Source organism: Benincasa hispida, chromosome 7 (genome assembly GCF_009727055.1).
Source record: "Benincasa hispida cultivar B227 chromosome 7, ASM972705v1, whole genome shotgun sequence".
Taxonomy (NCBI): domain Eukaryota; kingdom Viridiplantae; phylum Streptophyta; class Magnoliopsida; order Cucurbitales; family Cucurbitaceae; genus Benincasa; species Benincasa hispida.
The window spans coordinates 41,068,695-41,093,347 of NC_052355.1; the positions used below are offsets into that span (position 1 = coordinate 41,068,695).

Here is a 24,653-nt window from a genome sequence, read left to right on the forward strand (position 1 = left end):
AAAAAAGAGAGAGATCCAGCCTTAGTGGTTGGTTAGTTGACAGTTATGGCAAATCGGTGGAATAAGTAAAAATAAGTTTTCATTTTGTCATAACACACTGATACATGCTAACAAAGGCATCACAGTTATATTCGATCTTTTAAGTTGAGAGAGTAAATGATTTGTCGAATCGGTTTTACTTATACATAGTGCGATTCGTTTGCTAACACGAATCGAGTAGCCCAGTCTCTATAGACTTCTTTTCTCCTTCTATATATCTCTAGTTCCTCCATCCTCTTCAAATCTATACAGGAGCCCATTCACCTCCTGGTTCTCACACTGAGAAGTCGCAGGAGGTGTGGGTCTCTGTATAGAATTTGGAAGAGGGATGGAGGAAGCTAGGAATCAAGTATAACAAGGTAGCCTGCGTAACGGTAGTTGTCCAAGTTTCTGTTCGAGGTCGAGGATGAGAGTTTTACTCAATTGCGTTCGAGGTTCTACTATAGTTTCGTGCAATTTGCTGATTTGCTCGCTTGCGTTCGTGCTTGAATGCTTGCTGATTGATCGAGGGAATACTAGAAAAAAAATTTTATTCAAAGGTATGTTCACTTGATCCTTGTTTGTTTTTAGCTTTGTAGCATGTTGTAATTTACTCGTTATGCATAACTGTTGTTGTTGATTGTAAATGTCTTGTTCGAAAATGGGGTTTGGAACGATTGCTTTCGCTCATTGGTTCTCTATATTTCGAGTTCTTCACATGTCTTGTATGGATCTAAAGGATTTGATTCTTACGTGGATACAAGGACTCTGACTTTAGACTGATAAGGATTCTCGAAAAATCCACTTCAGGCTCAGTGTTCACTCTTAACAAAGGAGTTGTAGTGTGGCGAAGCACTAAGCAGGGGTGCATTGCTGACTCCATGATGGAGGCCGAGTATGTAGCGGCTTGTGAAGGTGCTAAGGAGGTCATTTGTGCTCAAGAAGTTCCTAACTGATCTGGAAGTTATTCCAGACATTTCCTCGCTGATCACCCTCTATTGTGATAATAGTGGTACTATGGTGAACTCTAGGGAGCCCAAGAGTCACAAGCACACAAACATATTAGAGCAAAAGTATAACTCATCCGCGAGATAGTGCATCGAGGGGACGTGATAGTCCATGGAAGATTCTTCAGAGCACAACGTTACTGACCCGTTTACGAAGGCTATCATGGCTACAATTTTTTAGGGTCACCTTCAGAAGCATGAGTCTACGAGACGCGGCCGCGGCTGGACTAGGGCAAGTTGGAGATTTTTGTACAGGGCCTTAGTCCCCCTAGTTTTATTGTTTTTTACTTGTTGTTAGTACCCCCCCCCCCCCTACTCGCTTTAAGACAAGTGGGAATTGTTGGGGTTGATGCCCTAAACTTCTCGTGTGGGTTCTGTAAGTTTGTAAACACCTAGTATTGGAACAAAGCTTGTGATGTAATAATATGAGATATTTTTCTTTCACTGTTGTCTATGAAACATGAGATGTTTTATTTGCATTTACCACAACCCATTATAAATAAATATAATAACTAATTTATCATATTATATTTATAACATATAATTTTAATATTACATAATATGTAATATAAAAACCATAGTTCTTTTTCTCCTTTATGGCATTTAATATAAATCATATTTATATTAATTCTTCCAATCAAATAATGTTCAAATACATTAAATAAATTATATCACATTTAATTAAAGTAATCTAATTATGTTATATATAATCAAATTCCCTCTTGTTAGTTTGAACACTTCAAACAAACTCAAAAGCCGATTCTCAACATGAATCCATTGAGCTACCAAGGGGACCTTATGAACCTGTAGTTTAAAGCTCCAACGGTACATGAATAACTGACTAAACTCTTTAATCATGATATCCATCATCCATTAACTGTCGGGCACTCCATTAAAGACTGACAGCTGCACTCTTCACACTATAGATATATTTCTGTGTCCATCAGATATAACCAATCAACATTACGATGACCCTTCACAAATCGCTAGTAAGTACAACAGGGCCAATTTACCGTTTTGCCCCTTTAGTTACATCTAAATCCTTAAGTACCACTGATTCCTCTAATGAACAATACCTTATAGTCCCACTATGAGTAAACCCTTCTCAATCTAAGAGAAGGTGTAACGTCACATTGTTCAAACCTCGGAATCAGCCCTTAAGGGAGCAATTTATCTATTTACCCCTGCTTCGAGGAAGGAGTGAACGTCTTATGTAGCTGAGTTCCTAGCTCCCCAATCAAACGAATCCCCAAAATGGTAAGTTTGAGTCGACAATCTAGCCACTCGCACCCATGCAAATCAAAGACCACCCTCATAGGCAGGAGTTTCCAACTCACTCAAGATTAAGGTCATGTTACCTATGGTCATCCTAGTGAAATGAAAGTCTCTATTATGAACGACATTATATAACGAGACTAAACATTTCGTGGTCCAGTCTTATACAAACTCGTTTTTATAGAGTATCCCCATTCGCATGTCTAATACATGAATGATCGGGATCAGAATATTTGCAATACTTTACAACACTTGTAACATCTACAAAGTGGCCAGTGTCACCAGGATAAGGTTTCCCTCCTTTATCTATATACTAAAGACCATTTAGGTATCACTTAAAGCACGATACACTTGTATGTCTCCACATACATGCTTAAGTTACAACAATAACAAGGGATCTTAGTTTATTGGTTTGTGGTTAATGCAACTAAAATATTTCATATTTCATAAACTGAAGTGAATAAAATATCTCATATTATATATATCATCAAACTATTTATTCATGCAGATATTTACAAAATATAGGACCCTACGAGATGTAGCATCAACCCCAACAATTTGAACAATTCAAATTAATCCAAAAACTGATTCTCAACTAGATCCTATTGAGCTACCAAGGGGACTTTATAGACTTGTAGCTTGAAGGTCTAACGGTACATGAATAATTAATTAAACTCTTTAATTACATTATTCACCATCCGTTAATTGTCGGGCACTCCACTAAAAATAGACAACTGCACTCTTCGCACTACAGATATATTTCTGTGTCCATTGGATATAACCAATCAACAATACGATGACCCTTCCAAATTCCTCGTAAGTACAGTTGGGTCAAATTATCGTTTTATCCCTATAGTTACATCTAACTTCTTAAGTATCATTGATCCGTCTAATGAACAATAGATCATAGTCCCAATATGATTAAACCCCTCTTGGGCCAGGAGAGGGTGTGACATCACATTGTTCAAGACTCGGAATCAGCCCTTAAGGGAGCAATTTATCTACTTACCCCTGCCTCGGGGAAGGAGTGAATTCCATCTTGTGTAGCTATGTTCCCAGCTCCGCAATCAGACGAATCCCTAAAATGGTAGGCTTGTTGAGTTGGTGATCTGACCACTCTCACCCATACAAATCAAAGAATCGCCCTCATAGGCAGGGGTTCACAACTCACTCAGGATTCAGGTCATGTTACCTATGGTCATCCTGATGAAATTTAAGTCTCTATTATGAACGGCGTTATATTATAAGACTAAACATTTTGTGGTCAGGTCTTATACAAACTCCTTTGTATAGAATATCCCCGCTTGCATGTCTATACATGAACTCTTGCCTTTGAGGGCAGTCTTTTGATTACTATGGGTGAGAGTGGCCATATTGCCAACTCAACATGCCTACCTTTTTGGAGACTTGTCTGATTTGGGAGTTGGGAACTCAATCCACAAGATGGAATTCACTCCTTTCCCGAAGCAGGGATAAGTAGAGAGATTGCTCCCTTAAGGGCTGATTCCGAGGCTTGAACATATTGGTCACAACTTCTCTTTGGAAGAGAAGACTCAATCATAGTAGGACTATAACTTATGTTCATTAAGGGATCCGTGGTACTTAGGGAGTTAGATGTAACTACAGGGGCATAACGGTTATTGGCCCAGCTGTACTTACGAGCGATTTGTGAAGGGTTGTCGCACTGCTGATTGGTTAGGATGGACACATAATAAATTTGTGATAAGGAGAGTTCAGCTGTCGGTCTTTAGTAGAGTGCCTGGTAGTTAACAAATGGTGGATCCCGTGACGGAAGAGTTTAGTCAGTTATTCACGTACTGTTGGAGCTTCGAAGCTACAGGTCCATGAGGTCCCCTTGGTAGCTTGGATTCAGTTGAGGATCAGTTCTTGGTGTTGACTTGAAATGTTCAAATTGACAATAGGTATTTTGATTATATATGATATAATCAATATGATGTATAAGATACATCTAGTAGAGGATTAATGTAAATGAGATTTACATTAAGTACTATGGAATAGAAAAAGAACTATGGTTTATATATTTCATGAGATGAAATATTAAAACTATAGGTTATAAATATAGTATGATAAGTTGGTTATCATTTATATTTATAATAATATTAATTATTGGATAATTAAATCTTTTTCTCTAATAACCAATTAAGTGGGAGGTTATTGGTGATTCATGGTAACTGTGAGTTAAAAAGAAAATTTTTCCCCCTAATTTTTAGTAAGTTTTTACAAAAGGGTGAATTTTTTTTTTGAGATTTCTCTTGCAAAAAGAATCTAACGGGTGCTTGTTAAGTAAATACAGATTTACTAAGCGACAACTTGAGCAAAGTAAACGATGGTGTAGTGTTTTGTAAGCGACAGTCACTGAGCTAAACGATCACTTGGTTTTTGCTAGACGATCCCTTAGTTTTAGCTAAACGATTGGGCATCGACCTATGCGATAGGTTTCTGTCTTCTCGCACTTGCCCAATCGTGTACACGATTGTTCATTCCTCCTTCGTCTGCCTCAAACCAAGTCTGAACAGAGCCCACCCTCTGGATTCTCACACCAAGAATATCAAGGTAACCTTATTGGTGGTGTCTTACACAACTCGACATCGTTGAGGTTTTGTGGAGGCCGTTCGTGTTGCTAGAGAGTTCGTGACCGAGGCGATCGCAGAGGACGAGTATGCGGTGTTCGTGTTGTGGAGCGGTCATGTTGTTCGAGCATTCGAGGTTGTTGTGTTCAAGCGTTCGTGAGCAAGGAGCATGGAGACAAGTCTAAAAATGTTTGTAGCTTTCGCCTTTTTTATTTGTAGTTATCATGTTGTATTTTCTATAACAATTGCATAACTGTATGTTTTGTGTACGACTGTAATTTGTAATGTTCATTCATGATTGTAATTTGGAATGATCTATTCCACTGCTCATGAAAATCTTGAGTTCAGTTTCGTTCAACTCCGAGCTCTAACATTCATCGGACCACATAGGTCTAGATGTATAAGTGATAACAGGCAGAAATGCACGTTATCATAGTGCTAAGTTCTTAAACAATGTTGGCTTCCGTTGATAAAACATGTTAAATTGTGTCCATTAAGCATCAATTTCATAATATTGCGATCGCATGCGTTCATCGCATTAGAACAGTTGATTTGTCTATTTTTGTGCAGAATATGCGATGACGCAAGAGGGAAATTGCGATCATTGGAAATCATTGGTCGAGCGCAACTTCATCGCAAGGCTTTGCGATGATTGTGCTCACAAATATTCGCCTGAGAAGGATTGTCGCAACTTGGTCAGCGCAACATGGTGGGCGCATCTGGGTGAAAGGCTAATTAATCGCGATGGGATAGAAAGCTGATGACAATCGAATCCGAATTAAGTTGACAGCCGATAACGATCATAAGTACATTCAGCTTTTCGGTGATAAATATTCGGCGCATCAGTCAGGAAATAAAGCAGTCCCATCTGTACAATCATGAGAGAGAAGCCGGCTTTCACCATGGATGTTTTATAAATACCAAGGGCATTATTCAGAAAAGGGGTTCACCGTTCAGCAGTTCAATATTTCATACTTCCGTTCGCACGTCTTTGTTCATAGTTTTCCTTTCGTTTTAAGGCGGATGCGAGAGAGGAAGGTGGTGCTAATAGATCGACCTGGTAAGCTTGGGAGAGTGCTGGAAGCTGCCAGAACAGAGGGAGGGCCGATGCCTGCGGAAGCAGGAATATCTTGGAACCGAATAGAGATTGACAGTGTAAAAGCCTCGGTCAGCAAGGAATTGCTACAGGCTCTCTACCTTTATCTTCCATTGTTATTTTGTACTTAAACTCATTTATAAAAATGGAATTTCCTTCTCTATATCTGTTCACTCTCTATTATTGACGCATGAGTAGCTAAATCTATTGAATGGGTTGAGAAGCATTTAGCTAGCACAATTAGGAAATCTTCATTCTATGCGATTATCTTGTATTATGTATGCTTCATTCGTCCATTAGAGATACTCGGGAGGATAGTCTAAGGATAGGATCTAGGCTTGGGAAGGTCAGGTTAGAATCTAGGCTCAGGAGAGTTAGATTAGAACTCATAATCAAGAGATAGGAGCTTAGGAATAAGCACTATTTGTTATCAACGCATCGCATGCATCCTAGAGATAGGATATGATTGTATGCAGTCACCTTGCCTTTAAGCATTTTTCATCATCGCATAGGAAAAGAGTAGAGACTTAGGGATAAGCTCTATGGACATTTTTACATTCAACACATGCGTCCTAGAATTAGGAGCATCGCATTTGCATTGGAAAATGACTTGTTGTGCATGGTTGTAGCATGATCGCATAGTTTGACACATTCCCAAGTAACACTAGCTAAAGATCTTCTCAACCCGTTCATCCACATACTCAGTGCATCTATCACACAATTGACTTTTCTCAAATCCGTCGCATTTGTTCATTTTTTCATTAATGCAATCAACAACAAACCCACAGTTAATTGAGTTATCGGTCACCGCAAAGTTTTCATAAAAATTACCATCACAATCTATTTTCACAAGTCCATGAGTTCGACCTTAGACTTACCAGAAAACTCAGTGGAATTTACACTTGGATTCCGCTGAGGAAACTTGAGTGCACAACGCAATTTCACCATCGCATATCATCCATAATTCACTTCATAAAATTAAGCATCAATAAGCTCCAAGGCTTCCTTGGCTCTGTAACCTTTTTCAGTAAAAAGTCATTTGGTCATTTTGCCTTCAAGGCATGATTCACATACCGACAAGGAGTTTTCTTCTAAACTCTTTAGAAGTCCACTTTGCACCAACTTCTCAATCCTATTGAGGTTGATGTGACCTAACCAAGATGCCAAATATGGGTGTTTTCTTTAGGAGAAACCTTTGGTCTTTTAGCTATTGTTGTTGTACTGAACATTTCAGTGTTAAATAAGGATTTTATGACTAACGACCTTAGTACATATAAGTTATTTTCCATTGAACCATAACCAATCTCCATTCCATTCTTGAAAATAAACACTTTATTCTCAGAAAAAGATATGATATAGCCTTGTTCAATGAGATAGGAAACCGAGATTAAGTTCCTCTTAATATAAGGAACTACAAAAACATTATCCAGTAACAGATAAAGTTTCTTGTCAAAAAATAACTTCAGCCTGCCTACAGCAACAGCTGAAACAACCTCACCAGTACCGACTCAAAGAGCCACCAGCAACAGCAAGCTAACTATTACAAAGACAAGAAGTCTCTAATTCAAACAGGCGAACCGAGTCTTGAACCACTCGGGAAAAGCATCGCTTTTCCAACCATCGTGTACTAAGCACCCTGCGATCGTCTACATGATAAAATAAATGCTTTGCTCTATCGGTTACCAACGCTCCCAGAGTTAAATGATCATTTAGTATTTACTACACGATCGTTTAGAAAAATCTAAACGATTGTTTAGCTATTACTACACGATCGCGTACCTTTACTAAGCGATGAAACTTGTGCTACACGATCGCTTAGCGCGCTCCGTATAATGCCCGCCTTCCGTGATTGTCTAAATGACTATGATGCCACGAAGCACCATCGCCTAAGCGATAGATTAGCTAACATCTCTGTATCATATACACGCGATCGTGTAGGTAGTAACTAAGCGATGAGGCTTGCTAACTACACGATCATCTAGCGCGTGCCTTTTACTAAGCGATGAGCATCACATGCTCCTACTGCGATCGTCTACCTCCAGTGCCTTTGCGATCAAGCAACCAACACTACGCAATAGAGTAAATGATTTACCCCATCGCTTAGCATTAGCTAAACAATCGTTTAGAAAATACTACACGATTGTCTAGAAAAATCTAAACGATCACTTTGTTAAATCCCAACGATCGTTTACCTGAGGCTACACAATACGACCAACGTTTGGTCTTCTTCTTCATTGAGAACTGCATCTCCATGCTTCGAAACCTCATCACGAACTACTCGACGAACTCAAACCTTTTGAATTACAGACTCGATTGCAAACTTAATTATGCCCAAAAACACAAAGACCCTTACAATTAACATTTTGTAATTACAGAAAGCTTTAACTAAAAGGCAATTAAACCTGAAACATTCATCAACTTAACCACAAATGCAAAAAATGATTAACCACAGATGCAGAAACCCACCACAACTATCAAATGAAATTCAAAACAGAGTTGTAATTTGGAATATCAGAACAACCTGGCTCTAATACCAATTGAAATCAAGATTTCCATGAGCAGCAGAAAAAGGATTATTCTAAATTACAATCATGAATGTACATTACAAATTACAGTTGTAAACAAAACATACAGTTATGCAATCAATACATAAATTACAGCATGAATGAACAAGGAGAAATATCTCTATGAACATTTGTAGACTCGTTTTCACGCTCCTTTCTCACGAACGCTCGAACACAGCAACCCCGAACGCTCGAACAACATAACCGCAACATTGCATGAACATTTCACGCTCTTCCTCCATGATCGCCTCGGTCACGAATGGCCTCCACAAAACCTCGATGGTGTCGAGTTGAGTAAGACACCACCAAGAAGGTTACCTGGGTATTCTCGGTGTGAGAATCCAGAGGGTGGGCTCTGTTTGGACTTGGTATGAGGCAGACGAAGGAGGAATGAACAATCACGATTAGGCAAGTTGGAGAAGACAGAAACCTATCGCATAGGTCGATGCCCAATCGTTTAGCTAAAGTTAAGCGATCATCTACCAAAAGCTAAGCGATCGTTTAGCTCAGTATCTATCGCCTACAAAACACTACACGATCGTTTACTTTGCTCAAGCTGTCGCTTAGTAAATCTGTATTTATTTGAAAAGCATCTGTGAATTTCTTTTTGCGAGAGAGAAAACTCAAAAAAAAAATTTGCCAAAACTTTTTTAAAATTAGGAAAACAATTTTCCTTTTAACTCACAGTTACCATGAACCCCCAATAACCTCCCACTCAATTGTTTATTAGAGAAAAAGATTTAAATATCCAATAATTAATATTATTATAAATATAAATGATAACCAACTTATCATATTATATTTATAACCTATAGTTTAATATTCATCTCATGAAACATATAAACAATAGTTCTTTTTCTATTCCATAGTACTTAATATAAATCTCATTTACATCAATCCTCCACTAGATGTATCTCATACATCAAACTGATTATATCATATATAATCAAAATACCTCTTGTCAATTTGAACATTTAAAATCAACACTAAGAACTGATTCTCAACTGAATCCATTGAGCTACCAAGGGGAATTTATGGACCTGTAGCTCGAAGCTCCAACGGTACGTGAATAACTGACTAAACTCTTTAGTCACGAGATCCACCATACCTTAACTGCCAGGCACTCCACTAAAGACCGACAGCTGAACTCACCTTACCACAGATATATAATGTGTCCATCTTAACCAATCAGAAGTGCGACAACCTTCACAGATCGCTCGTAAGTACAGCTCGACCAATAACCGTTCTTCCCCTGTATTTACTTCTAACTTCTTAAGTACCAATGATTCCTCAAATGAACAAAAACTATAGTCTTACTATGACTGAGTCCTCTCTTCCAAAGAGAAGTTGTGGCCACTATGTTCAAGCCCCAGAATCAGCCCTTAAGGGAGCAATCTCTCTACTTATCCCTACTTCGAGAAAGGAGTGAATTCGATCTTGTGGATTGAGTTCCCAACTCCTAGATCAGACAAGTCCCCAAAAAGATAGGCATGTTGAGTTTGCAATCTGGCCACTCTCACCCATACTAATCAAAGGACCCCTTCAAAGGCAGGAGTTCCCAAAACACTCAGGATTGAGGTCGTGTCATCTATGGTCGTTTAGGTGAGATGTAAGTCTCTAGTATCAACGGCGTTAGTCTAATCATCTCATGGCCCAAGTCTTATACAAACTCTTTGTATAGAACACCCCCGCTCACACGTCTCCACATGAATGGTCAGGATCTACCATCTGTAGTAGTTTACAACACTTGGAAACCTCTACAAAGCGGGCTGTATCCGTAGTGTCACAAGGATCAGGTATCCCACCTTAGTCCTTATACTACAGACCTATTTAGGTTATCACTTAAGGTATGATCCACTTGTATATCACATATACATGCTTAAGTTCACATAAGATAACCGAGGAGCTTTGTTTATTGGATATGAGTAAATGCCAAAATTAAATAACACTTATTTTATTCATTAAACAATGTGTATCTTTACAAAACAACGAGACTCTGGGAGAATTAGGACACCAATCCCAACACCCAACTCACTCAGGTTTAAGTTCATGTTACTTATGGTCATCCTAGTGAAGTGAAGTCTCTGTCATGAACGACGTTATTTAACGAGCTATACACTTCGTGGTCTGGTCTTAACAAACTCCTTTGTATAAGAACCCCTGTTTGTATGTCTCCACATGAATGATCAAGATCAGACCATCTGTAGCACGTCACAACAGTTGTAACTATTTATAAAGCAGGCCGCATCCATAGTGTCACCAGGATAAGGTTTTCCTTCTATATCCATATGTTACAGACCATTTTGGTTATCACTTAAGGCATGATCTATTTGTATGTCTTCACATACATGCTTAAGTTACAACGAAAACCAGGGATCTTAGTTTATTGGATTGTTGTAAATACAAATAAAACATCTTATGTTTCATAGATAATAGTGAAGAAAATATCTCATATTATTACATCACAAGCGTTTGTTCAATACAAGTGTTTACAAACTACAGAACCCTACGAGAGTTTAGGGCATCAACCCCAACAATCTCCCACTTGTCCTAAAAGCGAGTGGGTGTACAATAACAATAAGTATAAAACAATAAACTAGGGCACTAAATCCCAGTACAAAAATCTCCCACTTGCCCTAGTCAAGCCACGGCCGATCCCGTAGACCCATGCTCTGAAGGTGGCCCTCAAAAACTGTAGTTGTGAGAGCCTTCGTAAACAGGTCAGAAATGTTGTGCTCCGAAGCGATCTTCGTGACTATCTCGCAGACGAGATGATACTTCCACTCTTGTTGTTTGTCACGCTTGTGACTCTTGGGCTCCCTCGAGTTCACCACGGTACCACTATTATCACAATAGAGGGTGATAGGCCTAGACATGTTTAAAACAACTTCCAGATCAGTCAGGAACTTCCTGAGCCAAACGACCTCCTTAGCAGCTTCACAAGCCGCTACATTCTCGGCCTCCATAGTGGAGTAGGTGATGCACCCTTGCCTACTTCGCCACACTACAACTCCTCCATGAATAGTGAACAGTGAGTCTGAAGTGGATTTTTTAGAATCGTTATCAGTCTGAAAGTCAACGTCCGTATATCCAGTAAGGATCAAATCCTAAGATCCATACACGAGCATGTAGTCTCTCGTTCTCTGATGATACTTGAGGATGTTTTGACTGCGGTCTAGTCACCCTATCCTGGATTAGACTGATATCTACTGACAATCCCCACAGCATAGCAGATGTCCGATCTAGTACACAACATCGCATACATCAAACTGCCAACAGCAGATGCATAGGGGACCCGTATTATCTCCTCAACCTCTTGAGGTGTCTTAGGACACATTTCCTTAAACAATGTAACTCCATGCCTAAAAGGCAGTAGGCCCCTTTAAGATTTCTGCATTGAGTATTGAGCAACATCTTGTCAATGTACGATACTTGAGACAGCATTAGCACTTTTTTCTTCTGATCCCGAAAGATCTGACTGCCCAGAACAAATTGAACCTCTCCCAAATCTTTCATTTGGAATTGGGTCGCTAGTCAGTTCTTAACTGATGTCAGTAGACCTATATCATTCCTAATGAGTAGGATATCATCTACATACAATACTAGAAAAACTATTGAACTATTAATGATTTTCCAGATCAATGGATCTACAGACAAAGATACCTTTACATGTTGAAGTTACAAAGATAACCTCGGATGTTAGTTTATTAATTTGTGGTTAATGCAACTAAAATATCAAATATTTTATAGACAATGAATAAAATATCATGTATTATATTAAATAAAAAAAGAGTTTGTTCAACATGTTTACAAACTATAGGACCCTACGAGATTTAGGGCATCAACCTCAACATATACCTCCCTATCAGCACCCCATTTTCTCTTGTAGATCAATTTGCAACCTATAGATTTAATCCCATCAGATAGATCTACAAGATCACAAACAAAATCATAGTATATCAATTCCATGTCAAGATCCATAGCTTTAATCCACTCATCTTTGTCAACATCCTCCATTGCCTTCTTGTAAGACGATGGATCCTCAACATCTCCGTCAGCTACCATAACAAGGATTTCAGTTAAACCCATGGAACGGATTGGTGGGTTCGCAATCCTCCCACTGCATCGATATTTCCTTAATACTTGAGGTGGATTTAACACACTAAATGATCCAAGATCAACAACTTTTGTTGAGGTGTTGGGTTCTTCAACAACTCTTGTTGAAGGTTCAGTAGTTTCCTTGGAAAGTTCATTCAACACAATTTTACTGTGGGGCTTGTGCTCCCTTATTGGTATTCTTCAAGAAAGTAGCATTCGTTAATACAAACACTTTGTTTTCTTTATGATCGAAGAAGTAATCACCTCTCGTTCCTTTGGGGTAGCCTACAAATAGGCACAATTTTGAACGAGGTTTCAGTTTCTTAGGATTTGCATTAAGCACATATGTTGGGCAACCCCAGATTCTGAAATGACTTAAACTAGCTTTATGACCATTCCATAATTCCAAAGGTTATTTTAGCAACACTCTTAGATGGAACGCAGTTCAGGATCTACACTGTAGTCTCTACTGCATAACCCTAAAACGATTCAGGTAAGGAAGCATAACTCATTATACATTGAACCATGTCCAATAGGGTTCGATTTTTCCATTCTGATACACTATTCTGCTGAGGTATACCAGGTGCTGAGAGTTGGGATACTATTCCATGTTCTATCAATGAATGATAAATCCATAAACTCTACACTTCGATCAGGTCAAAATGTTTTAATCGTTTTGTTCAATGCATTTTCAACTTCAGACTTATGTTGCATTAAATAAACATACCCATATCTTGAATAATCATCAGTAAAGGTGATGAATATTCATAACCTCCCCTTGTTTTGACATTCATCGAACCACAAAGGGTTGAATGTACTAGCTCTAGAAGTTCTTTATCCTTGTGACCTTTTCCAGTAAAAGGTCTTTTAGTCATTTTACCTTCAAGGCAAGACTCACACATAGGTAAAGAATTTTCTTCTAACTCACTTAGAAGTCCACTCTTCACAAATCTCTCAATCCTATTGAGATTGATGTGTCCTAGTCTTAGACGCCAAAGTTGGGTATTTTCTTAAGGAAAAATTTTAAGTCTTTTCTGTTGAGTTACTGCAGTCTTAAACATTTCAGTTTTATGGAGTGTCTTAATAGCTAACAGTCTTAAAACATAAAGGTTGTTTTCCAGCTTTTCAAAATAAATATCAACATCATTTTGGAAATAAAATTTTTATTAACGATGAAGTTGATAGCATAACATTGTTATGTAAAGTCAACCGGAGACCTCCCACTACCACACCCGAGACGTCGTGTCCAGTTCCAACTCGCATCGTCATCTTACTAGCATCTAGTTATCGCCAGGAACAAATTCCCTGAGATGAAGAAAAAATGTGGTTAGTGGCCTTATAATCTATAATCCAAGCAGAATCATCATTCTCCACTAAGCAGGTTTTCAAAACAAGTAAATTACATTTATCTTGCTTGACCTTCTTCTTTTCTGCCATTATTTGGGGCAGTTCCTCTTCCCATGTCCATCTTGGTTGCAATGGAAACAAATTCCCTTTGCAACCTTGACTGGCCTTCTGCCCCTTTGAGAAACAACTACAGGGTTAACTTTCCCTATCCCACCCTTCTTCTTCTTTCCGGAGGAAGAAAGTATAAACTTTGTCCCAGAGGTCAAACCTCTGTGGAACTTCTTTAAGGATAAAACAACATTTACCTCACCTTTATGTTCCTTGCTTTTCATCAAGGATTGAAAAGTCTGTAGCTCATTGAGCAGAGTGGTCAGGTTGTAGTCAATCCTATTCAAAAAAAGCATTGCTAGGAAAGTAGAGGAAACTTTCAAGTAAAGATTCCAGCTAACCTAACTAGCTTCATCGATGCTAGACCTATTCATCTCCATCACGTTGAAGTGGACCATCATGTTGAGAACATGTTCTCGAACAGATGCCCCTTCTTGCAGATGGGTATTGCAGACGGGAATTGTCCCTTCGAGCCAGCTCCGCAAGATCAGCACTATCGCGCTCTAACGCAGGACTGTCAGAGCTTGGTTTAGGAGGTGTGGTTGGCGGGGAGCCAGACGGGGTATACGACAACCCAGGGGATGATATGATGATAGGTGAGGTGGATTGAATGGGTTGGCTGGATGGTTTCGTTTCGATGGGGAAGATTGTGGCTAAGGGTTGGATGGAGAGATGGGCAAGGGGACGCACGACAGGTGATGGAGTAGTGCGAAGGTGGTCTAGGGTTGGGTCATACGTCTAACCACCGGACTGATGTTTGGTATAATTGGTGGTGGTGCATGCTGTCTGTAGAGTTTGGCGACAGACGCAGAGGTTGAAGGGCACCTAGCTGCAACCTGCCACTTTGGCTTGGTAGGGGTTTTAGGTTAGGTTTTTGGGAGGTTTTAGAAGATTGAGGTTTTTGAATGGTTTTAGAGCGTTTCAGTCGATATGGTCTCTGAGAGATGGAAGACGACCCGCCGTGCGAGGGTTTGGCCGAAAAAAAGCTTTTTGAGGCTGGGCGAGGGGATGGGGGAGGCGACATCGAAACGGAAGAAGAGGAGAAGGAGCTTACCGGTGAATTTCCTCCGAAGCTCAGCAATTGGTTTTGGCTATCTGAAGTGTCTAACATCGTGGCTGAGGGAGATGACCGGAATGCTGACTAAAATGCCTGTTTGAACGGACGGCGAAGGCTTCGAAAGCTTGAGTAATAGCAAGGGACTTCGAGAGGAAGGAATGAAAGTAAAGAAAGAAGAGAGAAGGTCGGGGGAGGTTGCCTTTTATAGGCTGTAACGGGGGATGTGAAGCAACGTCAGGCGGTGCTTGACATTGTGATTAATGGTGTAGATGAAAGGACGCACCTAGGGTTTCTAAGCAATCGAGTGCTTTATGTCTTCGAGGGACGTCCTTTCTGAATTTTGGTTTATGCGTTGGCTTAAGTCCAACACATTAGAATCCTACCTCCTTTCTATCTAAACTTTTTCAAGTTGATTTAACATTTTTTTTTATTTGTAATGCATAAATTTAGCAAATGACCATAAATCAAAGCAAAGGCTAACAAATAACACAAAGTAAATCGTAAACAATCGCAAACATGGAATACAGAATGCAAAAAGAGTGTCTATTTGAACATAGAAAAGCTCCGACGCGAGCCTCAATTAGCTTCGCGCATCTCGAGAGATTACTTCTGTCGTTTTATACTTTCTTCAAAGTAGGGCTTCACTCTTTGCCCATTCACTTTAAACTCATTTGGGCCATCTTCTCGGGTTAATTTAACAGCTCCATGTGGAAAGATTGTTTTAATGATAAACGGATCTGACCACCTAGATTTTAATTTTCCTGGAAACAAACGCAATCGTGAGTTGAATAATAAGACTTTTTGCCCAACAATGAACTCTTTCTTACCGATGTGTTGGTCATGCCAACATTTAGTCTTTTCCTTGTAGATTTTGTTGTTTTCGTATACGTTCAGCCGCCATTCATCAAGCTCATTGAGCTGAAGTTTGCGTTGTTCACTCGCGTCTTCCAGGTTCAAGTTCAGCTTTTTCACTACTCAAAAAGCTTTGTACTCCAACCTCAAGAGTAAATGACAAGCTTTTCCAAATACCAAAGAGTATGGAGACATACCTATTGGAGTTTTGTAGGTAATTCTGTAGGCCCAAACTGCTTTGTCTAACCTTTGTGCCCAATCTTTCCTTGATGCATTGACTACCTTTTCCAATATCATCTGTATTTTCCGATTGGATACTTCTGCTTGACCGTTGGTTTGGGGGTGATATACGGTAGCAATTTTTTGCCTAATATTGTATTTAGCAAGTAATTTCGAAATGATGCGATTAATAAAGTGCGTATCTTCATCACTCACCATTGCCCTCGGCATTCCAAAGCATGTGAAAATATTCTTTGTGAGAAACTTTGAAACAGTCGCCGCATTATTCTTGGCACAAGCCACAGCTTCAACCCATTTTGATACATAGTCTACTGCTAGCAAGATGTATTGTTGACCACAGAATATAGGGAAAGGTCCCATGAAATTGATGCCCTATACATCAAATAATTCGACTTCAAGTATATTATTTAGAGGCATTGCATCCTTTAAGGATATATTAACTGTGTGTTGACAAGAGTCACACTTGAGAACATACTCCCTTACGTCCTTGAAGAGGGTGAGCCAGAAATACCCACTTTGGAGAACCTTTGCAGCGGATCTTTGTCCTAAAAAATAACCTCCGTAAGGAGAATCATGGCACTCAGCAAGGATGCATTGTGTCTCTTCTTCTGAAATGCACTGATGCATGATGGAGTTGGGACCTTGTTTGTAAAGAAATGGTTCATCCCAAAAATAGAATTTGTTGTCGTGTACAAGTCGTTTCTTCTATTGAGAGTTGAAGTGCTTAGGGAATTGTTTGGTGGTAAGTAATTAACAATGCCTGCATACCACGGTTCCCTATCTTCAACTTTGAATAAACATTCATCAGGGAACGCATCTCTGATTTCATCTTGTTTGTCCTGGATCTCTTGATTTTCTAATCTCGACAGGTGATCAGCCACCTGATTTTCAGTCTCTTTTCTGTCCTTGATGTCAATGTCAAATTCTTGCAAGAGCATCACCCATCTGATTTCCTGAGAGTCGTTTAGAGTCTTCGACGCATAGGAGATTGGATGTATCAAGTTTCCTTTCTTTTGCCCCAATATGGTTCCAACTGCAACGTCACTTACGTCACACATCAGAATGAAGGGCTGCGTCCAGTCCGGTGCTATTAGTATCGGAGTTGTAGTTAACGCATACTTCAATGTTTCAAATGCGTCTAGGCAGTCGTTATCAAATACATAGGGTCGATTCACTTCTAATAGTGCGTTCAAGGGACACACAATCTGAGAAAACCCTTTTACGAACCTTCTGTAGAAGCCTGCATGTCCTAGGAAACTTTATAATGCTTTCACATTTGCAGGGGAAGGAAGTTTAACTATGACATCAATTTTGGCTTCACTGACTTCCAGTCCGGCCTTAGACACCTTGTGGCCCAAAACAACACCTTTAGTCACCATAAAGTGACATTTTTCCCAATTTAGCATAAGATTCATTTCCTCGCATCGTGCAAGGACGACCTCTAGATTGTCTAAGCAAGATTGAAATGAGTCTCCAAAAACTGAGAAGTCTTCCATGAACACTTCAACGGTCTATTCAAGGAAGTCTAAAAAAATTGCCATCATGCATCTTTGAAACATTTCTGGTGCGTTGCACAATTTGAAAGGCATGCATCTGAACGCAAATGTTCCAAATGGGCATATGAATATCGTCTTCTCTTGATCTTCTGGGTCTATAAGAATTTGATTGTATCCACAGTATCCATCTAGAAAAACAGTAGAAGTCCTTTCCAGCTAATCGATCAAGCATCTGGGCGATGAAGGGGAGAAGGAAGTGGTCCTTCTTGGTCGCCACACTGAGTTTCCTATAATCCATGCAAATGCACCAGCCTGTGACAATCCTTGAAAGGATGAGTTCGTTGTCACTATTGACTATCATTGTAGTGCCTCCTTTTTTAGGGACGCATTGAACTGGACTCACACAGCTACTATCGGAGATAGGATATAATACTCCTACGTCTAGCCACTTAATGATCTCTTTCTTCATCACTTCCTTCCTTCATTATGAGATTTAGCCTGCGCTGAGGCTCAACTGATCCAATCTTCCCCTCTTCTAGCCTAATCTTATGCATGCAGTACAATGGGCTGATGCCACGGATGTCAGCCAGCGTCCATCCTATTGCCCGCATGTGTCTTTGTAACATCTGCAAAAGAGAGCATTCATTAGGCTCAAAAAGATTAGCTGAAATAATTACAGATAAAGTGTTATTTAATCCAAGAAAAGCATATTTAAGATGGTCAGGTAAAGGTTTAAATTCTAGTTCTGGTAGTTCCTCCAATGATGGACGTTTGGCTTAGTCTGTCGCTCACTCAGACTTAGCGGCTCCAATTTCTTTATGGTTTCTCCCAACACAAGAACCTCACAAACTTGGTTCGCTTCTTCTTCAGGCAATTCTATTGAGTTGCTAAGTTGACATTCTACATCATCCGAACATTTTAATGTGTTTAACGCATTAAATTTCATTTCTTGGTTATCTACGTGCATGCTCAATTCTCCCTTATGTATGTCTATTAGTACTTTCCCAGTGGCAAGAAAGGGGCGTCCAAGAATGATTGGTACATCCCTGTCTGCTTCATAATCAATGATGATGAAATCCGCTGGGAATATGAACTTGTCAACTTTCACCAGAACATCATCAATCTTTTCTTCAGGATATGTGATCATTTTATCAGCGAGTTAAAGTGTTGCAGAAGTGGGTTGCGCTTCACCAATTCCTAATTTCTTGAAAATTAAGAGGGGCATGAAGTTGATGCTTGCACCCAGATCACACAATGCATGTCCCACGTCTAGCCTTCTGATTGAGCATGGGATTGTGAAGCTTCCCAGATCCTTCTGTTTCTTGGGTAAGTTGTTGCTGATTAACGCATTGCACTCTTACGTTAGAGCAATTACTTCTGTCTTACTGACTCCTCTCTTCTTCGTCAGAATATCCTTAAAAAATTTTACATACTTGGGCATTTTTTTAAGGCTTCTGTAAGTGGGATGTTAATGTGCATTTGCCTCAGAAGTTCAAGAAAATGCTTAAACTGCTGCTCATCATTCTTCTTCAGTAAGTGTCTGGGAAATAGTGCTTTCAGCTGAATCGCAGATGTTACTGCGTTAGACATGCTCAAGTTGGAATGACTTGTGGATTCTAACGTTCGTTCTTCTTGATCTTCAAATGCCTTTGGGCGTGTTATGCGCTCAGTTGAAGGATTGTTGTTTATTGGGTTCACTATTCTTTCTACAAGAGGTCTGCCACTTCGCAATGTCACCGCATGACATCGCTCTTTTCCCTATTTCCCGGGGTTTCTGTATTACTGGGAAAGACTTCTGGCAACCGATCTAATGATTTGCCCTACTTGTATCTCCAGAATTCTAATGGATGACACTTGGCTTTTTAGCAATGCGTCATTCTGGGCGATATATTCCTTTAAGAGGTTTTCAAGCGGAGAAGCTGAATTCAATGCATGACTTCCTCTATTAAAGGATTGTTGGTGCGGAAGCTGAGATGGCTAGAATCCAGGCGGCGATCCTTACCTATGCTGCTGATTTACCCCTGGATGGTGTTGCTCCTGTCAGTGACCTCCCCAAGAAAAATTTGGATGGTTCCTCCATCCGGGATTATAAGTGTTCAAGAATGGGTTATTTTTAATCAAGCATATCGACTGTGGATTCTGTGGGCAATCAGTGTAGGAATGAGGATCTCCACAGCCCACACAGCTAACCATGGGCTGTGCAAATGTTTCCACCTGATTTACCTTTTGTGTGTTTGATACGTTCCCTAGTGATGTATTTTGCAAAAGGTTTGTCATGGTAGCCACTTGTGCAGAAAATGTGGCTATTGCGTTATTATCAACAGAGTTTACATTCTAATAGTGTCCCCTCTTATTTGCTCTTGCGTTATAAGTGTCATCTACCCATTCCATGTTATGCTTGGCGATACGGTCTAGTATTTCTTTAGCTTCATTGTACGATTTATCCATGATTTTGCCAGCTACAATTGCGTCGGCTGCCATTTGAGATGCTCTGTTCAATCTTCCATAAAAGGTTTCCATCTGGACAGTTAAAGGTAATCTGTGATTGGGGCAATTCTTGACCAGTCCTTTGAAGCGCTCTCATGCGGCACTCAAAGTTTTGAATTCTTCTTGCTCAAAGTTCATTATCTCTCTGCCTCCTTGCGTTCGTGGTGGATGGAAAATATTTCTGCATGAATTTCTCCACTAACTTTTCCCAAGTCATTATCTCCCCAGGCTCCAAAGAACTCGCCCATTGCTTTGCATCATCACGCAGAGAATATGGGAATAAGGATAGCCTGATAGCCTCTGGTGTGATTCTAGGAATCACAAACGAATTGCATGTCTCCAGGAAACGTTTCATGTGGGTGTGAAGGTCTTCTCCACGAGCACCTCCAAACTAGCCAGTTGTTTGAAGCATTTGTAACATTACAAGTTTCATCTCAAATCTTGTCCCATCTGGCATTGGATATATGATCCCTAGTGAGAAATCATATAACACAAGAGAAGCATACTCCCACATAGAACGCGTACTACTGTTCGCCATTATGATAGAATTTTGAGCAGCGTTGGCTAGCTGTTGAGCTAAGTTATAGTTTACTTGCTTGTCCGCCATTTTTTGTTGCCTAAGTTGCTATCTGAATTATTGTTGCCTTTACCTACGGAGACGATTAGATCGGTTTCTTTGTCGGAAGGTCTTTTCAACTTTGGGGTCGTATACGAGTTCTGGAGTGTTTTTCCATCTCATAAACGTTTAAAAGCTTCGGCTTAGCTTGTAATACTCCCTTAGCTGCAAGTTTCCTACAAAAGATACAAGACAAATTTCTGGTTAGTTTTATTGCTAAATCCCCCCCAACGGCGCCGAAAACTTATTTGTTCTCTTCGTTAAGTGAGCTTAGAAGTGTATTGTGTGAGGAAATTGGAAAAATAGGATGTAAATGTGAATGATGCGTTGACGATGTGTTAGTGATGCATTAGTGATGCGTGAAGGGACGCGTGACACTTCTCTTTATGCGTTCAAGTTTTCCTAAATCAGATCCAAGTATAAATTTAATCAAGATTCCTAGTAAGTCCAAGGCCAAACTCAGGGATTTAGATTAAAGCTAACACAGAGCTTGCATTGAAGGTAATGTAAAAGTATCCTAAGTGAATGTTGAATGAGTTATCTACACTAAGTTTGTTGTGTGCATGCAAAAAGATACAAAAAGGTCAAGTGGAAAACAGGGGGTTGTGTGAAAATGGTGTTCAGTGCAAGCGGCATGCGTCGATCTAAGTGAAATGTACACGTACAAGAATTTGGGGCGGATGGAAATGACTTTGCTTGTTTATAACTCTGTAAATGCGTTAGGTTTCTGTTTACTTTCTATTCAGTACTTCTCAATGCGAATGCCGCACAAATTCCTATCTCTAGGATGCATGAGTTAATCACATAATGCAATAAAACACTAGTGCCTCTATCTCTAGATGTACCAAACATTTTTAACTTAATGTTTGGTTGCTTATTCTCTCGAATAATTCAAGATAAAGTAGCTTTTACCAAGTGATTATGTTGGCTTAAGCGTTTAGAAATGACTTTGCATGAAGTTATAGATGCATCTAACATAAGGTAAGAAATAAACAGTAGCAAAGTGTAGTTGATCAAATATGTGAATTCATAAAGAACCAGATTATTTTTACGAGATCAATACTTAATCGAATGAGATGAAGAGAATGGAATTGAGATGAAAAAAAAATAGTTGAATCATAGAGTACAATCTCTTTTCCTCTTTGGCTCAATTTAAATTCTTGTACGACCAACTTGTAGAATAAATGGAAGAAAATTCTCTCTCGAGCTAAGTTTTCTCCACTCCTTGATCAACAGTGGGGGTGGATCTTTTCTTTCTTGTGTTCTTCTTGTCACAGCAGCAAAACTCTAAGTCTCTAAATTTCGGAATTATACAAATGGGTTGATCCCCTTCTTTTGGTGGGATTTCTTCTATTTATAGGCGTTGCTCTTCCTCAGCTTGATGAGGGGCAGCATTAAATTCTATACCCTGGTCAACCGCCTGACATTGAGATACTTTTCAGACGCCGCCAGCTGCAGATGCCCATGCTTGCAAGTGGTGATTTGACACAAACAACCTGAGTCAATGAACCTTTGTTGCGTTGAAATCCCTCCAACGCATGTCCATGCGTTGACGTTGTCTACAACACTTAAAATCTTTGTTGAAATCCTGCAATATTATGCGTTAGTGATGCAACTTTCAGTAATAAACATTCTTTTGTATGAGTTTGGTAGTGTTTGAGTAATTCCATGCATTTTCTCTAAGAATGATGAGATTTTATCATTAAAACCCCTAATTGTTCCAACTTTTGAAAGACAATAACTTGTATTTCTACAAGTTATCACCTCTCGAACATTTCGAGGAGCATTAGGAGAAGAAATAGGAGGACAATTCTCCATAAGGACAAAACGTAAGTCATCAATAATTAAAATTGTGTTGTTCGTGTTTTTCCATGAAGTGTAGTTTTCACTAGTTAATTTATCAGCGGCAAGAAAGTTTAAAGTTGTGGCAGCCATTGTAATAAAATTTGCTGAAACCATACAAATTATTTATAATTAGTCTACTTCATTAAACCACTAAGACAACCAATCAGTTTTTAGCAAAATAGTCTAATGTACCTAAGTGACATCTATTTTGCATTGATGTTTCAGTGAGGCAGAACAAAAGTTACTGTAGGGTGATCAAGTGTCCTTTTACTAAAATGAGACATTCTCAACCATTAGACAGAAACAACTTGCCACTAACTAGCAATCACCATTGTTCGGTCCAAAATTTATTAACTTGTTTAACAATTATTGTAAGTATAACCCCTCATTTTAGGTTCTAGAGTTCTGCCCCAATGAGCCAACCATAGGAAAAAACTTATCAGGACACGTAACTAAAGCAACTCTATCCATTTCTGGAGATTGAATAAAGCATCATGTATAATTGCCATCGTTTAGGGGGACACCTACAATGCCACGAGGCGATACATGAAACTTTACTTCAACCTAATGAGAGAAACCAAGGGATGTGTTGTCACACGTCCCGCTCCCACTTACTATAAACACTCTCTCCATTCACCTTGATATTGATCTATACAAATGTCACTCGTAGGAGGACACTCATGGTACCTCGAGGCCAAGTATAGATCTCACAGTGTGAACTTTAAGGGAGAAATGTGAAGAGGATGAAATGAAGTATCATATACCCAATTTTCCTCCCACTAAGCGTTTTACCTAGGATTAATTAACTTAGAAAAATCCGAATACTGATTTTTAATTAAGTGATTATTTAATTTGCCCAAAAACAACACTTGTCTTTGGATAATTAAACAATTTTGATTAAGGTCCATTAAATTCTTTAATAGATTTCAATCAAACTTGCATGCATGTAACAAATCTATCTAATTCACCTTTCTAGGTAGGTTTCCGAGTAGGGGTGCGACGTTTCCATCATCTTAAGTACCCCAGCCTAGATAGAACCTGCCTTAGACAAAAGTTCCCTTATAGATACATTTGTTACATATTTAATCTTTTATTAAGAATCAATTTAATCCTATTAAATCGATTAAAAGATTAAACTAAGATTTCCAATCTTATTAAAAATGTGATCTTAGGTCTATCTCGATCATGTTTTAAAACAATTTTAAAAGATAATTATAACCTAAAGTTTGCACGAAACTCTTAATTATTGATTTTAATTCTAATTTCATTTAGTTATAACGATAATAAATAAATGAAACAATTAAAATATTCATTGCATGCTTGACATACTTTATTAATCATAACATTTATAAATTAACCTAAAATGGTGTCATGCTTCATGCAATCTCAATTCATTACCAACATATATAACAATTATATAATAAAGTAATGAATCATACTATAGCATACATCCATACATTCATTCAACCATATATTATAACAATTATAATATAAATAATGCATGGATATGATATAAATGCATGCATACATATACTATACGATGCATAAGCATGTTATATAATTTAAATCATGCATATACATATATTATAACACTTATAATATAAAATGATGCATGAATATAAATGCATAACCTATGATGGGTTTTAATTCTATATGACATACAATATGACATATATGGAAAAAAAATATACATCACATGTATACTTAAAACTAACAGTTAAGCGATCGGGATAGGACACCTAAAAGGAATTTAAAAGCTTATTACTACTAGAATAAGGGTCAACCGATTCAAATACAAGCGAATCGGACATTGAACCGCTCGAATCGGACCAACCAGCCACTGAACCAAACCCGAATCGCCCGAAATGACTGAATTGCGGCTGAACCAGTTGAACCACGAACCGAATCGGAACATAATCAATTGGTTCTTTCTACATCGCAACGTTGCAACGCTAC

The 24,653-nt window shown here is 39.0% G+C and overlaps 1 protein-coding gene across 1 annotated transcript; it reads right to left on the reverse strand.

Moving 5' to 3' along the window:
• Nucleotides 1-16,095: 16,095 nt before the first annotated feature.
• On the reverse strand, nt 16,096-18,110 carry LOC120081092. Its single transcript, XM_039035771.1, has 4 exons — nt 17,948-18,110; nt 16,811-17,493; nt 16,261-16,625; nt 16,096-16,177 (listed from the first exon to the last, which is right to left on the reverse strand). The coding sequence occupies exons 1-4, from the start codon at nt 18,108-18,110 to the stop codon at nt 16,096-16,098; spliced, it is 1,293 nt and encodes a 430-aa protein (XP_038891699.1).
• Between the last annotated feature and the right edge of the window lie 6,543 nt (nt 18,111-24,653).